Source organism: Camelus ferus, chromosome 13, assembly GCF_009834535.1.
Source record: "Camelus ferus isolate YT-003-E chromosome 13, BCGSAC_Cfer_1.0, whole genome shotgun sequence".
Lineage (NCBI taxonomy): Eukaryota > Metazoa > Chordata > Mammalia > Artiodactyla > Camelidae > Camelus > Camelus ferus.
Window position 1 is genome coordinate 33,991,666 of NC_045708.1, and position 14,548 is coordinate 34,006,213.

General features: G+C 55.0%; 2 protein-coding genes across 2 annotated transcripts in view; one reads left to right on the top strand and one right to left on the bottom strand.

Moving 5' to 3' along the window:
• STIL (STIL centriolar assembly protein) overlaps positions 1 to 9,938 on the bottom strand; it is a 129,798-nt gene extending 119,860 nt beyond the window's left edge. The window contains exon 1 of the mRNA XM_032494212.1: positions 9,418 to 9,938. The gene's annotated coding sequence lies outside the window, so the exon portion shown is untranslated. The remainder of the gene's footprint in view (positions 1 to 9,417) is intronic.
• A 190-nt stretch (positions 9,939 to 10,128) lies between these two features.
• FOXD2 (forkhead box D2) lies at positions 10,129 to 12,772 on the top strand. The gene is given in 2 exon segments (XM_032494218.1): positions 10,129 to 11,111; positions 11,113 to 12,772. Coding segments are annotated over 2 exon segments (1,464 nt in total). The 5' UTR covers positions 10,129 to 10,244; the 3' UTR covers positions 11,710 to 12,772.
• The last annotated feature ends 1,776 nt before the right edge of the window (positions 12,773 to 14,548 follow it).

Consider the following 14,548-nt stretch of genomic DNA (forward strand, 5'->3'; position numbering starts at 1 on the left):
TAGGAAATACATTTACTTGGCTTTGAAAGTATAAAAAAGTATTCAGTGGAAAGTCTTTTCCTCTTTTGTTCCCCATTTGACCCAACAGGGAATCAGTTACTAGTTTTTATTCATCCTTCTAGGTCTTTTTCTTGCATATACAAAACAAAACATATATACATTATTTCCTCCTTTAAAAAAACACAGTTGGAAGCATAATGTTCACACTGTTTCGTATCTTGACTTTTTTCACTCCACAATGTATCTTGGAACTCTTTCCAAATCAATACATGAAGAACTTTTTTATTCTATTTTACATAGCGTACTATTCCCTTATGTAGATGTGCCTTTATTTGCTTAATCAGCTCCCTACTGATGGACAGTTCCATTGTTGTCCACCTTTGGACGTTCCCAAACCAGCTGCAATGAGACCTGTGCCCATGTCATGTGTGCAGGTATATCTGCAGGAACAGTCCCTAGAAGTGCATTTCCATACAGCCCTTATCAAGACACCAACCTCCCTGTGTGGTCACACTGGCTCTCTTGGCAGCTGTCCTTTTTTATTTCTGTCACTTGGTGACTGTGGTCAGAATTTCACCTTTTCAAACCTCACTGCCCTTCTCCCCAGTGGCTTTCCCACAGAGGCTTTTGGCTTCTGGGCACTTGCCACCTCCACCCTGGGTGGGGTCTGTGCTCTGGCTGTCAATCCACCCAGGGTGATGACTCCTTCTCCCTTCTGCCCCCAAATCCTGGGCATTGGTGGCAGCTGGAGGGAACTGGCTTTTTGGACCTCCACTGTTCCAGCCTCCAGGCCTCCTGCCAGATGCTGCCATCTCCACTCCCCTGCCCTTTTCATCCTGGGCCCCAGTCAGGACTCCTTTCTTCTGATCATAGAATCATGTTCTAAGATCTGCTCCCCTCTGGCCTCAGATTTCCTACTTTATTGCCTCGAATCCCCCAAATCTAAGTAGCCCAGCTTTGTGGGAGGAAGTGGAGGAGGGAAGATCAAGCAGAGCCCCTTGTGAGAGGCATGAGATGATGGCGGAGCCAAACTCCTGGCTGAAAGCAAGTCCCTCTGTAGCCTGGGAACCCCAGGGTCAGCCCAGATCTGTGATGTCAGCTCACGTGGCAGGTGGCACCATTTGGGGCTAACCTAGGCTGAGATGAGCAGGAGCCTGGGCAGGGCAGGGCTGTGCAGAAACATGATGATTATTATTGCTGTGAAAGGCAATTGCCCACATTTGGAATTATAAACAGAGCACAGTAGTTAAGAGCCCTGACCCTGGATCCAGGCCGTCCAGAACAGAGGATGCACTGCTCACACGTACCTCTCCAATTTCATAAACAAACAGGTGGGAGTGGGGCAGGAGAGGTGAAGTCTCCTGGCAGGTTGGATCAGGCATCCTCAAAAATGTCAAGGTTGGAGAGGAGAGCGAAGAATCTCACCAAGCATCCTGACTCATATTTGGCTCCAAATAGAGCATGGGCCTCAGAAGCCCCTGTGAAGTGGCGCCAGGACATTTTCTTGGTCTCTGTCTCCAGCACAGCTATCAGGATACTTTACAAATGAGAAAACAGAGGCTTAGAGAGATTATCAGTCTCAGACTAATAAGTGGTGAGAACATAGTTTAAACCTAGCTCTAAGACCTGTACTCTTTCTGCTGCACCTAAATGCCACTACGACTCCTGCCCAGTGATTATCTACCCTCTACTCATGCATTTCCAGTGATGGGGAGCTCACTACCATTAAAGTAGACTATTGCATCTCTGAGGGACAGCCCTGTTGGACCCTTTTCCTTCCCTAGACTCACAGAAGTCCAGTCTCTTTACAAATCTCAGGCTCCCTTTTGCCTTGGTCTCTCTCTGCTCCAGGTCAGCCCTGTAGAGATTTGAAGATGGAGGCTGTGTGAACCCTGAGCCCTTAATTCTCCAGGCTGACAATCCCAGACCAGTCCTTTGTGTCTATGGGACCCTGCCCCATCCCTCCCTGTATTCCCTGTATTAATTAAGGTTAAGTTTAGTTGTGAGTAACAGACTCCCCCGCCACCAAAGAAAATTCCACGAGAGTGGCTTAACCAAGACTGAAGTTTATTTCCTTTTCACATGAAAGTCTGTGCAGGCAGTTCAGGATGGTACGGCTCCTCTGTGATCTCAGGAATCCAGGATCCTTCTCCCCTGTGGCTCTGCTGTTTGTGAAGCTAAACTCAAACTAGCAGAAATTCAATTCAACCTACCTTAAACAAAAAGGGGAATATCTTTAGAATGTCTGGGAAGTCTAAGGGTTCCAGTTTCAGGCAGAGCCAGAGGACTTGACACTGTTACTAAGGCTTTGTCTCCTTAGGGTGTTTTTTTTTTTTTTCCTGTGGGTGGGCACTGATGTCCAACAGCTCTCTCCACATGGCAGGAAGGCTGGCTGCTGGCAGTGAAACCTATGCGCTGATCTTCTGACCCAAAAGGAGAAGCACCCTCCCAGAGCCCCGGAGTCCTTATATCAAATCTTATAGGAGTGATTGGCTCAGCTTAGGTCACTTACTCCTGCTTAGACCTATCACTTGGCTTTGGACTCACAATGCTATGTTTGATCTAGCCAGGTTGCCTGGCGGCTCCTGGAGGTAAGTGTGAGGGGCGCAGAGATTAAACAGTCTCATCAGGACCACATGGAATACAGGAGGGGAGGTTTTCCCCAACAAAGAGGTGAGACATCCCAAGACTGAGCATGTTCAGCTCATCATGCTAAGGAGATTGAGTTTTGTCTTACAAGTGATGGAGAGTTCCCTGAAGATTTTGGAAGGGTTTGGCTGGTTTGATTGGTCAGAACCATTTTAAAAGAAAGAAACTGAGGCAGAGAGCATGAAAGAGAAAGCCAATGACTGCTGGCATCAGGGATCATGGAAAACTCTTTCCAGTGGGAACATGTGCTCCTCCCTTCAGGGATGGGACTGATGGGGGAGAAATAATGTCTGTCCTTAGAGAACACATATTTCTAATTGAATGTTGTAAGATAACTTTCTGGGAAGTCCCAGAAAGAGTCAGAAATAAGTCATATCATTCATTCATTCATTCATTCACGTATCCACATATCTAACATTAATTGAGTACCTACTATGTGTTGGATTTCATGCCTGGCAGGAGGTAGAGTGTTTAATAATGATGGTTATCATGGTGGGGAGCACTTACTGAGCTTCTTTCAAAGTTTCAGGCACTGGGCTAAGTGCCTGATATGCATTCTCATTTGATCTCACAACCACTCAGTGAGGTAGGTACAACTATTATCCTCACTTTGTAGAAGAGGCACAGTGATGATGAAGACAACATAATGCCTGTTCTCAAGGAGCTCACAGTCTCCAGAGGGTGGCAGACTAGGAAACAAATCATGACAAGAGAGGGAATTAGTGCTTTTGTTGCCCAGAGGCAGGGCCCCTCCACAGCCTGACCAGTGTGGGATGCTGTTGGGGGAGGCAGCTCATAGAGCTTGACATTTGAAATGGACACAGGATTAGGAGTGAGCCAGGCAGGAGTGAACTGCATGCAAAGGTGAAGAGGTAAGAAAAAGTAAATCAGGTGTGAATACAGCACAAGGGTTGGAGACAAGGCTGGACAAGGAGGCAGGGGCCAGTCTGCCTGGTAGTCTGTGCAAAGAAGCACACGTCTTGCAGAAGGAAAGCCCCTCTGAGAAGGTCTCAGGCTGCTGGACATGTATCACTGGAGCCGCATACAAATTATATGCAAATCACCCTCCCAGCTTCTCCTCTAACTTTCTAACTGCAGGCACCAGTGGCTTGCTCCTGCTGATCTGAGGTCTCAGCTGCACCCTGTGCGTATGTATTAACAGTCTCCCTCTCCCTTTCCAGGGCAGAGGAGAGGGTGGTATTTGCCTGAATTGAAGCTGTTCCCAGCCCCAGTATAAAACACTCAGCCAACCCCATGAAATTTGGAGCCTTTCAGAGTAGCTTGATTTGGGTGAGTGCTGGGGGGAAGGAAGAGTCTGACCTCCCGGGGCAACTTTGCCCTGCCGTCCTTCCTTACTGCCCCATCCTGGAGCAGACTCCTCATCCCTGCCCCAACACACACACACACAGACACACAGACACACACGTTCCTTCTTGCATTTCCCCTCGCCATGCAGGCAAAAGGGAGAATGCTCTGGGCTGGGAAATGGGAGTCTGGGATCTAGTTCCACCTCTGCAATCAATTTGCTGTGTGACCTTGGGGAAGTCAGTCCTCGGTCTGGGTCTTAATTTACCCATCTTTGAAACTAACTTTGAAAACCTACAGTCCAATTTTGGAATAAATGACTTCATTCTTTACTGGTAGTGGCAGGGATGCAGGTGGTTGGAGAACACATCCAGCATGGAATGCAAAGGATGGGTGGAGTGGATGGACCAATGGTCTCTTTGGAGAAAGGGAGGCAGAAAGCAGGTTGCTAGTGCTGTTAGCTCTAGAGTCGAGTTCAGGCTTTAGGCTCTGAGGAGCTCAAAGTAGGAAGACGGGAAGATGAATTGGGCTTTCAAGAAGGCTCCTTTCTGGAGGAGTCGGGATTCTAAGCCAGGATTTGAGGCCTGGGTACGGACTGGGAAAGGAAGCAAGTATGCACAAAGGGGAATCCTGAGGTAATGAGTCTCTGGATTATTTTCAAAGGAGTGGGTTGGGGAAGGGACACTTTGGTCCCCGACCTAGTCATCCCGTTCCTGCCTCTTCGTGTGGTTTCGCGGCTCCTCCAGGGGTCGCTGTTTCCCAAGAATCCGTCACCAGCGTCTTCGCGGCAGGGACGGGACTCCCGTGGTCCCCTCGCTCCACTTTGGTGGGGCTTACGCGGCTCCGCAGCAGCTGCAGAGGGCTCAGGCGATGGCAGTGTTTCCTCGCCTGAGCGGGGACTTATGGCCTCACCAGTTACCCTGCCTGGGGCTCCGAAAGGCTAAATGCGCGCGCGCGCGCGCGTATGTGTAGCGTAGGGGACCAGGTTCACACGGTTCTGCACCTCTGGCTCCAATTTAGGGCAGTGGAAGGCCGTCCCGTTCCTGAGGCACTGCTGCCCCAGCAAGCTGCGCGGAATTGGTAGGAAGGAGGCAGCGCCGTTAGTCTTTCCAGCTTCTCCACAAGAGGCTCCTGTAACCCCTCCTCCCTCTCACGCCACGGCGCAGTCCTCTGCCCAGGCTCACACACTCACATCCTCCTTCCCCGCCGGGGTCACGCCGCGGCCCGGAGCGGGTCTGGAATCCCCGAACAGGTCGCGCCCTATCAGGCCGTGAGGTGAAGCTGTGGTCCTGGCTGGCGAGCCTTCCAGGGCTGTCCCCTGCACAGATGTGCGGTCGGGAGGGGAGGACCCCGCAAGGGCGCCGGTCGCTCAGGGACGTACTCGGGCACACAGCCACCGTGGCCCGGAGGCGCAGAAACACTCGCGTGGGCCAGGAACCAGGACGTACTTAGGAGAGCATTTAGACCTGAGGCCCACGTCCCGACACACCTGGAAGCGCCCCCAACTCCCCTGCCCCAGCGGCACATCTCATAAGCGCATGGGGCCTGCCTTACCGCAGTTGCTGAGAAAGCCGGCGTCCCAGGTCGGGTGCTTGTGGGAGCGGAACTATTTCCACCTTCTCCTGAACCTGCAACCCTCTTCCCGCGAACGAACAAGAGTGCACAGGCTTCGCAGCGCCCTGGTCCGGCCACTGCGCAGTGAAGGCGCTCGAGGGTGCTCCTGCGAGTCCCCACCACGTAGCCCTGGGGCAGTGGCCATGCACACGGGAAGGGGAGAAAGACATTTCCTCCGAGAGGTGTAAGTTACCCGAGGTGTAGAGGCGCTGACCCCTGAGCCGGTGCCTGGGCTGGGCAGGTGGGCTCAAGTTGAAAGTGGACGCACCGGAGGCCCTGCCATTTCTGTGCTTGCAGAGAGGCCAGCGTCTCCCTGAACTCTTAACCCCGAGTCCTGCTCCCGCGTGTGGGGAGCCCCGCCGCATCGCTCCTGCAGGTCACAAGATCTGGAGTCTCCCTCCTCCCACCCGGGGCCAACGGAGCCGATCGCTCTTGAGCAGGCGAAGATCTGGAGGAAAAAGGGGTCGGGAGATGGACCCACTGCGGCCAAACAACCATTTCGCTCCAGAGCTGCGGCCCCGTGGAGGGGCTGGAAAAGGGGGTGGCTGCGCGGGTGCCGCCTCTTTCCCGAGGCTGGCTGGGTTTGTGAATAAACTAGAGACGTGTGCAGGCGCGGGGTCCTCAGGCGGCACTTTGCAGCCGGGCTGCACCGGGGGCGGACCTCTGCGCTCACCGGGCTGGAACCGTGGAAAGGCCGCGGAAGACCTTCGTGCCGCAACCCTGCCTCTAGCTAGCTCAGCGCCACTCTTGGCCGGTTCTCGATTGACTTAATTATATTCTTACAATTATCCGAGAGCCCTCCTTTCCCGCAAGCCAGGGAGAACAGCACGTCGACAGGGACCAGAAGGGAAGGGAGGAGCCATAAGGGAAGGGGCGCCATCGGTAGCAACACATCACAATAAACACGAACCGACTTCTCCCCGGTGCTCCGAACATTTTGGAGGGGGAAACCCCTAAACACGTCCCCCCCCCCCCCCCCCCAGTGCTTCATCCCAATCGTTTCTGGGTTGATCGAGGGAGGTGGCTAAATAGTGAGACAGAGGAAGAGGGAGGCCGGGAACTACCAGTGACACTATAACCAAGACCCGCAGTCTGTCACCTTCTGCATCTTGGAGGCTGCAGGCATGGGTGCTAGAGCCCAGGCTTCCGGGGGAGCATCCACTTTTTCATGGAGGGGAGTGGCAGACAAGACCCGAAGACGTCAAAGAGGCTGAGCCTACAGTCAGGAAAGACTGGAGCCATGGGAGAATGGCAGGAAACTAAACGAATCCCGAATGTGGGATGCCCTTCTCCTAGCCTTAGTGCTTCTACTCCTGGCATTGTTAAAAATCAAATTTGCCCAGAGTCTTGGGATGGGTGAGAGGCTCCCAGAAACACTTCTCCCACAGGCAAGAGTGGAGCTCCATCAGGGGTTAAGCAGAGTTATTTGGTAAACAGGAGTCCTAGGCTGGGAGTCTGTACACATGGGTCCAGCCCAACCCAGGGCCCTTCAGAAGCCTAGCAAGTCACATGATCTCCTGGGCCTCAGTTTCCACTCCTAGAACAACTGTGTGTGTTCTGAAGAATCTGGTTGATTCTTTAAGAATTCCATGTAAGCAGGGCTGGAGGGGGCGTAATCCCCTTCCCTTGACCTGGGTCTCAGGAGCACAGAGTGTGCAGCAGGGCCAAGCAGAGGTGGGGGGGGGGTGGCTGCAGTTGCTCCATAGAGTCTTTTCTGGAGCATTAGAACCAGGATATTTGGTCAGTAAATGCCTCAGTCAGTCTTACCCTGAGCTTGGGCAGGGGGCTTTAGCCTGGGGAACCAGGAGAGTGCTGGAAAGGAAAGAAGCTACTGGTTCACATTTGCCATTTTAAAAATGAAGACATTCAGAAAGTGAGATGGAGCTGAAATGATGCCAATGCTGTTTTCTCTCCATTTACTTACACATTAGCAGAGCCGAGCTGGGTTGGAGCTGGGGTGTGTGTGGTGGATGATGTGGGGTGTCTGCGAGTGTCAGAGAGAGCTCCATGTAGTAATTAGCAAGCTTGGTGTAGGCACAGGTTTGCCAGATAAAATAAATATGCTAAATTCAGCAACCCTGGAAGTGTGAGTCTATTTGGACTCATGCAAAATATTTCTCTCCAAGGCCTTTTTTCCTTTTTTCCTGGAGGGTCCTATCATCTGGAAATTCTGATTCCAGGGCCACTGGTCCCTGTCTAATTTCCTGGCCATGGTTTGAGGACTGGACCTCTTTTTCTCCCAAGGACAGTCTACTTATGCAGACTCAGCACACTTGGGGGATCCCCTTGGTCTGAGGTCCCAGAAGAGGTGGGGGGCAGCAGACTTGCTCTCATAGGATATGAATATCCAGACCTGCCTTCCACTCTTTCTGCTCTTAGCTAGATGGCTGGGGAGGATGCAGAACCTTTCATGAGAATTCCGTGACAAGAGTTGCACCTGGCCCTGCTCTGTCATGTTGCAGAAGACTAGGTGATTCCCTGCTCCTCCACTCTGGGTGTCTGTTGCCCAACCTGTGGAATACACTAGGTTGGAGGGTGCTGTTGGACAAAAGGGAGATTTCATCCACCCTCACATGCCCTGCTGAGATGTAGCCTACAGGGGCTACAAATCCCCTCCGGCCCGCTCCCAGCATTTAGCTACAGGGGACCTACTCAGCACAGTGACTGGAGAGGATTAGACAGCAGCAGTAACCCAGCCGAAGGCTAGACCAGGGTTTGAGATCCTGGTGAAAGACTACACTACCCCCAACCCCTTTCTCTCTCCCCAGGAGTCAGCAAAGTGCCCTCAATATCCTCTTTGTAAGTAGTCTATAGTAATATGGCTACTTTTACACATTACTTATGACATGGATGCTTTTAACCTCACTTTTACAGAGGAAGAAACAGAGGCGCAAAGAGTTATAGAAAGATATTACAAAGTAGGTAAGTGGTGAAGCCAGGACTGGGATCCCAGCAGCCCGGCTTCAGGGTCTTTGCTCAACTACTATTCAGAGCAGGAAACTGAGGCTGACAAGGGAAGTAACTTGCTGACTGTCCTACAGCCTGTGACAGCTGAGCGCAGCTGGGTCTCGGGCCTCGCATACCAGACCTTTGACCACTGCGGGGCGCTGTTGGGGCATCAGCCCATCCATCCGCTCAGTACTTGCCCAATTCCAGTGCCCATTTCCTCTGTCACCCCCAGAGGTTGCGATGGACCCAGTCTGAGCTGGAGCTACTAGTTGCTGGGTTCCTGGAGGGAGGCCAGGGGAGAAGGAGGCCTAACGGCATGGGCAGGAACCCAGCTGGTAAGAAAAAAGGGCACAGGACCAACACTGTGTGCACAGGATCCTGAAAGATGAAGGCAACACTGGCTTGCGTCTGAGGTCAGGTTTCATTGAGGGAGGTCTCCGTGGGGGTCCTGCTGTCTGTAGAGCCTACAAGTCCAGCCAGAAAAGGGTGGGGGCCCTGCCGTGCGACTGGTGGTGGGAGAAACGGAGAAACTGAGTGAGGAATTCTCAGATTCACGAACAAACATCCAAACAAATAAAGGGTTTCCGTAGGAAATAGAAGCAGAGATTCACCGAGGGTGAGAGAAACACAGAATCACAGAGCCTGAGTTAGACAAACGGATACCGAGACAGAAAAAGGTCGGATACAGGCAAACTGAAGAGAGATGGACGGGTCCGCGCTCCCGAAATGCGATCAAAGCGCCCCAAAGAAGCTTGGGGAAGCGGGCTACGGGCAGGCGGCGCGCTCCTTGGGTCTCCCCGCACACATTCCCACATCTGGAGTCCTGCGGCGAGGCAAAGGGATGGGTGGCTGGGTCCTGGCCTTGGAGGGGAGGAGAGGGGCGCAGCCGGAATCTCTCACCTCTCCGAAGACCGAGGCTGAGAACGCCAAGTTTGCTCCTCGCGATCACTCAAGTGCGTCTCCTCTTGGTCCGGAAGCCACTCCGGCTCCGGCAGGCCCCACTCCGGCGGCGTCGGTCCCGGCGTCTCAGGCTCCGCTGGCGCGCCAACTGCGCTTCGGCCTTGGTGGCCCGGGCACTGCCTTGGGGAGATAATGGGTGGGGACTCTCGCTACTGCTCCGGGCTCCTGCTGGCGTCCCCGTGAACCTTAACATCCAGGGCTGAGCGCACTGAGGGCAGCGGCTCCTGGGAACTGAAAGTTTGAGGAGTCTGCGGGGAAGAGAAGGACCCGCCTCCGGCCACCCGAGCCGCGCTCCCGCGGCGGCGGCTGTTTGTTCCCGCCGGGCCCCGCCGCCGAGGCACTCCGCCCGCCCCGCCCCGCTCAAGGAGCTCCGCCCCGGGCTCGCGCTCTTCCGCCTTTGGCTGCCGCCAGGCGGGAGGGGCTAATCCCTCGACCCCCCACCCCCACCCCGTGGGGGAACTGGGGGCCAAGACCCGCAGGGTAAAGGGAGGCCTCAGCTCCTTCCGCCCGCGCCCTAGGAGCGGGCCCGGACTCGGGCTCCCGGGGAAGCGATGAGAGCTGCCAGTCGGGTGCTCACTGAGAGGTGAGAGCGGCCGAGTGGGCCACGAGGGGGCGCTGCGGAGCTGGGGTACACCCCTCCCTGCCCGCCTCAGTCCCCCGCCCCCTCCCCGCCCGCGCGCAAAACACACTCGCCCCAGAGGCAGCGCGGCGGAGCCGGAGCCGCGAACGGAGCGGAGCCGGAGAGCGGCGGCGGCGGTGGCGGCACCATGACCCTGGGCAGCTGCTGCTGCGAGATCATGTCCTCCGAGAGCTCCCCGGCCGCCCTGTCCGAGGCCGACGCAGATATAGACGTGGTGGGCGGCGGCATCGGTGGGGGGGAGCTCCCTGCCCGCTCCGGGCCCCGCGCCCCCCGGGACGTGCTCCCTCTCGGCCCCGAGCCTCCACCGGAGGAAGCCGAGGCAGACGCCGCTGAGGACGAGGAGGAGTCCGGCGGGTGCTCAGACGGCGAGCCCCGAGCTCTAGCGCCCCGTGGGGCGGCGGCCGCAGCGGGAAGCCCTGGGCCAGGCGCTGCGGCGGCTCGCGGCGCGGCGGGGCCCGGGCCGGGGCCGCCGTCGGGGGGCGCGGCGACGCGGAGCCCGCTGGTGAAGCCGCCCTACTCGTACATCGCGCTCATCACCATGGCCATCCTGCAGAGCCCCAAGAAGCGCCTGACGCTGAGCGAGATCTGCGAGTTCATCAGTGGCCGCTTCCCTTACTACCGGGAGAAATTCCCCGCCTGGCAGAACAGCATCCGCCACAACCTATCGCTCAACGACTGCTTCGTCAAGATTCCCCGAGAGCCAGGCAACCCGGGCAAGGGCAACTACTGGACGCTCGACCCGGAGTCGGCCGACATGTTCGACAACGGCAGCTTCCTGCGGCGCCGCAAGCGCTTCAAGCGGCAGCCGCTGCCGCCGCCGCATCCACACACGCACCCTCACCCCGAGCTGCTATTGCGCGGCGGGGCTGCGGCGGCGGGGGACCCGGGCGCCTTTCTGCCGGGCTTCGCGGCTTACGGCGCCTACGGCTACGGCTACGGGTTAGCGCTCCCGGCCTACAGCGCACCCCCGCCGGGCCCGGCCCCACACGCGCATCCCACACCCGCACGCCTTCGCTTTTGCCGCGGCCGCCGCACCTTGCCAGCTATCGGTACCCCCAGGTCGTGGCGCAGCGCCTCCACCCGGACCTCCGACGGCCTCGGTTTTCGCGGGCGCAGCCTCGGCTCCGGCCCCTGCGCCTGCTCCGGGCACAGGGTCAGGCCCTGGCCCCGCAGGCCTGCCCGCCTTTCTGGGCGCGGAGCTAGGCTGCGCCAAAGCCTTCTACCCCGCTTCCCTGAGCCCTCCCGCAGCAGGCACAGCACTCCTGCGCCAGGGCCTCAAGACGGACGCGGGCGGCGGTGCAGGCAGCGGGGGCGCCGCGGCCGGGCAGAGGCCTTCCTTCTCTATAGACCACATAATGGGCCACGGTGGCGGCGGGGCAGCACCCCCGGGCGGAGGCGAGGGCTCCCCAGGATCGCCTTTCTCAGCGGCCGCGGGTCCTGGGGGTCAAACCCAGGTCTTGGCCATGCTGACTGCTCCGGCCCTGGCTCCAGTGGCCGGCCACATCCGCCTCTCGCACCACGGGGACGCGCTCCTGTCCTCAGGGCCCCCGTTTGCCGGCAAAGTTGCTGGCCTCAGTGGTTGCCACTTCTGACCTTGTCGGGTTCTGGGCCACTTAAGCCCGCACTCCTCAGTCTCTCCTGGGAGCTCCTGCGGTCCCGGCGGAGCTCCGGGAGTCTATTTATGAAGAGTCTCCAGATTTTGGGCCGGCGCGCGTGACTTGGCACTTCAGACTCCAAGCTTAGAATCTCTCCGATAGTTGGGACGAAGCGGGCTCCATCGCTCAGGGAGAGGCCCTGCTCTGTGGGACGAGGTCGCAAGCCATGATCCAATTCCAGTTTGAGCAGTAAAAGGGGGAGGGGGAAGTCTTCGCTTTTTCCCAGTCTCTGCGCCTGTCGGCAGCCTCCCCGGAAGAATGCTTTCTCGGAGAGATGCCTGCCCAGGCCCTGCAGATCCCGCCAGAAACACCAAATGCGCAGAGGTCTCCCTTTCTGCCTCTCCCTCACTCCTTCTCCAACTTTGAGGCCCTGATTTACAATATTTTAATTTAAAGACACCTATTATCTGCTTTTGCTTAAAAGAAAAATTCACCCCCGCCCCCGCTTTTCTCCAAGGAAGTTCGTTCTCTTGGAAGCCTAAAGCAGTGTCTACACAAACGAAGCTGAACGGAGAGGTGAAGCAAGGGGTCTCCACAATCCCTTCGCAAACCCGGGATCCCAGTCCTTTGAGGAAAATCCTTCCTCTTTTGTGTTGGGTACTTTTGAAGGAACTTTCCCCCTTCCCCGTGGCCGGCTGGGTCCAGCCATCCAGGGCCTGCAGCCCTCTCAGGGGTCTGCTCTGTCCCAGGCCCTGGGATATTTATTGTAGCTAAAGGCAATGAGGTCGGGGTGGGAGAGGAGGGTCTGGGTCAGGGACTGGAAAGGTGGGGGTGGGGTGGGCCAGGGCACATCCTGTGGCAGGGGGTCCTGTAATTATGTGTAAATATCTGTACAGCGGGCTGCTATCTGCGTTCTCTGTCCTGGGTGTGCATTGATTTAGACTTCTCCGCTTGGGGAGACTCTGTGAAATCGTCTGATGGTTCGTGTGGAAGAAAAGAAAAACCTGTCTCCCCCTACCCCCATCGGTGTCAATTGAATAAATGTACATTAACTCCAGCAGTCACCAGCTCTCTCTGCTTGCCTGTACTCCACTTCTCCAGCTCGGGCTCTCCCAGAAGACCCCCAGCTCCTAGGCAGAGGGGAGTGAGGAAGGGCCCTGGGCAGCCCAGGCCGGCAAAGGAGGGCTTGGGCTTATCAAATACAGGGGACACTGTGGCCTTGGCCATCAGCTGTTAATAGGGCCAGGATTCTGGGAAGCCTATGGCCCCTCTGGCACTTTCATTTTCGCTCTGATCCTAGGAAGGTTTCTGCCTGGGGTTCCGCAGAGATGGTTTGTTTCAAATGCACCTGGGGTTTCTCATCTCCTTCTAGTTTAGAATTTATCATGGCCTGGGCAGGTCTGGGTGCTCATGGACACTATACTTATTAAGTACAATTTGAAGCTGTTTACTGATGCGTATTTTGTATGTGGGGGCTCTTACGGGGCTTGTGTTGTATTTGGGGGTTGTCATATATCCTTGCTTTTTGTCCTTTTTGGGGGGGCATCAGTTGTATTTCAGGGTATCTGTGTTTTTATTTCTATGTGTGTCTGTGAACGTGTCTCTGTGTTTTTGGTTCTGTCGTATCTCTGTGTCTCTAAGAAGAGTTTTCTCTCTGGCCACTGTTGGACCTTCTTTGCGTTTCCTCCCTTCGCAACTTCTGGCACATGGACTAGTCAGAGAGACCTAAATTGGGGACTGTGAAACCCCTCTCTTTTCCAGCCTGAGAAGCTTAGAGGTGCACCATGAGCTAAAGGAGAGAGTCAGTGTGGCACTGCTCTGTTAGGGTAAACCTCCCTAACCCATAAGCCATGCTCAGAGTCAGAACCTACTGCCTGAGTGCAAAGCCATTGGGCTAGCTGGAGTCTTCCATAATCCCTGTGCCTGAAACTCCCAGTGGCTAGACTTGAAAGCATGTTGGGTGAAAGGTAATGCTTTAGGTGGAACAAAAATGGTTACTTAGCTCTTTTCTCTGTACATTCAACGTAGGTCATAGAAGAAGGGAGAAATACGGAGATGCAGAGGTGTAATTCAGCCTTCACAGAAAATAGACACATGCTGAGGGTGAGCGTTGGGAGACAAGTGATAGAGAAGGAAAAAGACAGAGTCAGAGAACCAGATGTAGAGAACTTGAGAGGGGCAGGTGGGGAGAAGCTATATAAGGCTGCTTTAGCCAGATTTCCAGGCATTAACAATAGTAGGAAAGAAGGAAGAGGCAGAGGATGAGGTACCCTGATCAAAGAGGAGCAGAGTCAGGATCAGGGTAAGAAGAATGCACCAGGGCTAAGAAGAGTGGTTGGGACTCCTAAATCTTTCAACCCTTTCCCCTCTGCCAGAGGTGAGGTACCCTCTCCTCAATCTTGTTGCATAACTTCGAGAGTGAAGAGAGATTGAATGCAGGAAGCCACCTTCCTATATTTTTATCAAATAGTCTCTGAGAAGTAAAGTTACATTCAGCTGTAAAAAGAGGGAAATGTCTGCTGATACTGGAATAGTGATCTCCTGCTGGCTGCTTTGTTGACTTCTGTTGCTGTATTTGATTTCATTTCTTTTCAATTGAAGGTTGAATATGACCATGTGTGTTTGCCAGTGCTCAGTGCAAAGTGCTCAGTGAAGCACTTTGTAGCTTACATGATCTCATTTATCATGAATATGTCACTCCCAGATATTAGGTTAGAGCTTCAAGTAAAAGATCTATCAATTGATTTTTCCTCTAGAAGAGAGAAAATTAAGTCAGCCAGAATTCATATCTGATGGTATAGATAGATATTTCCACAAATGCTACTTCCAGAAGCAG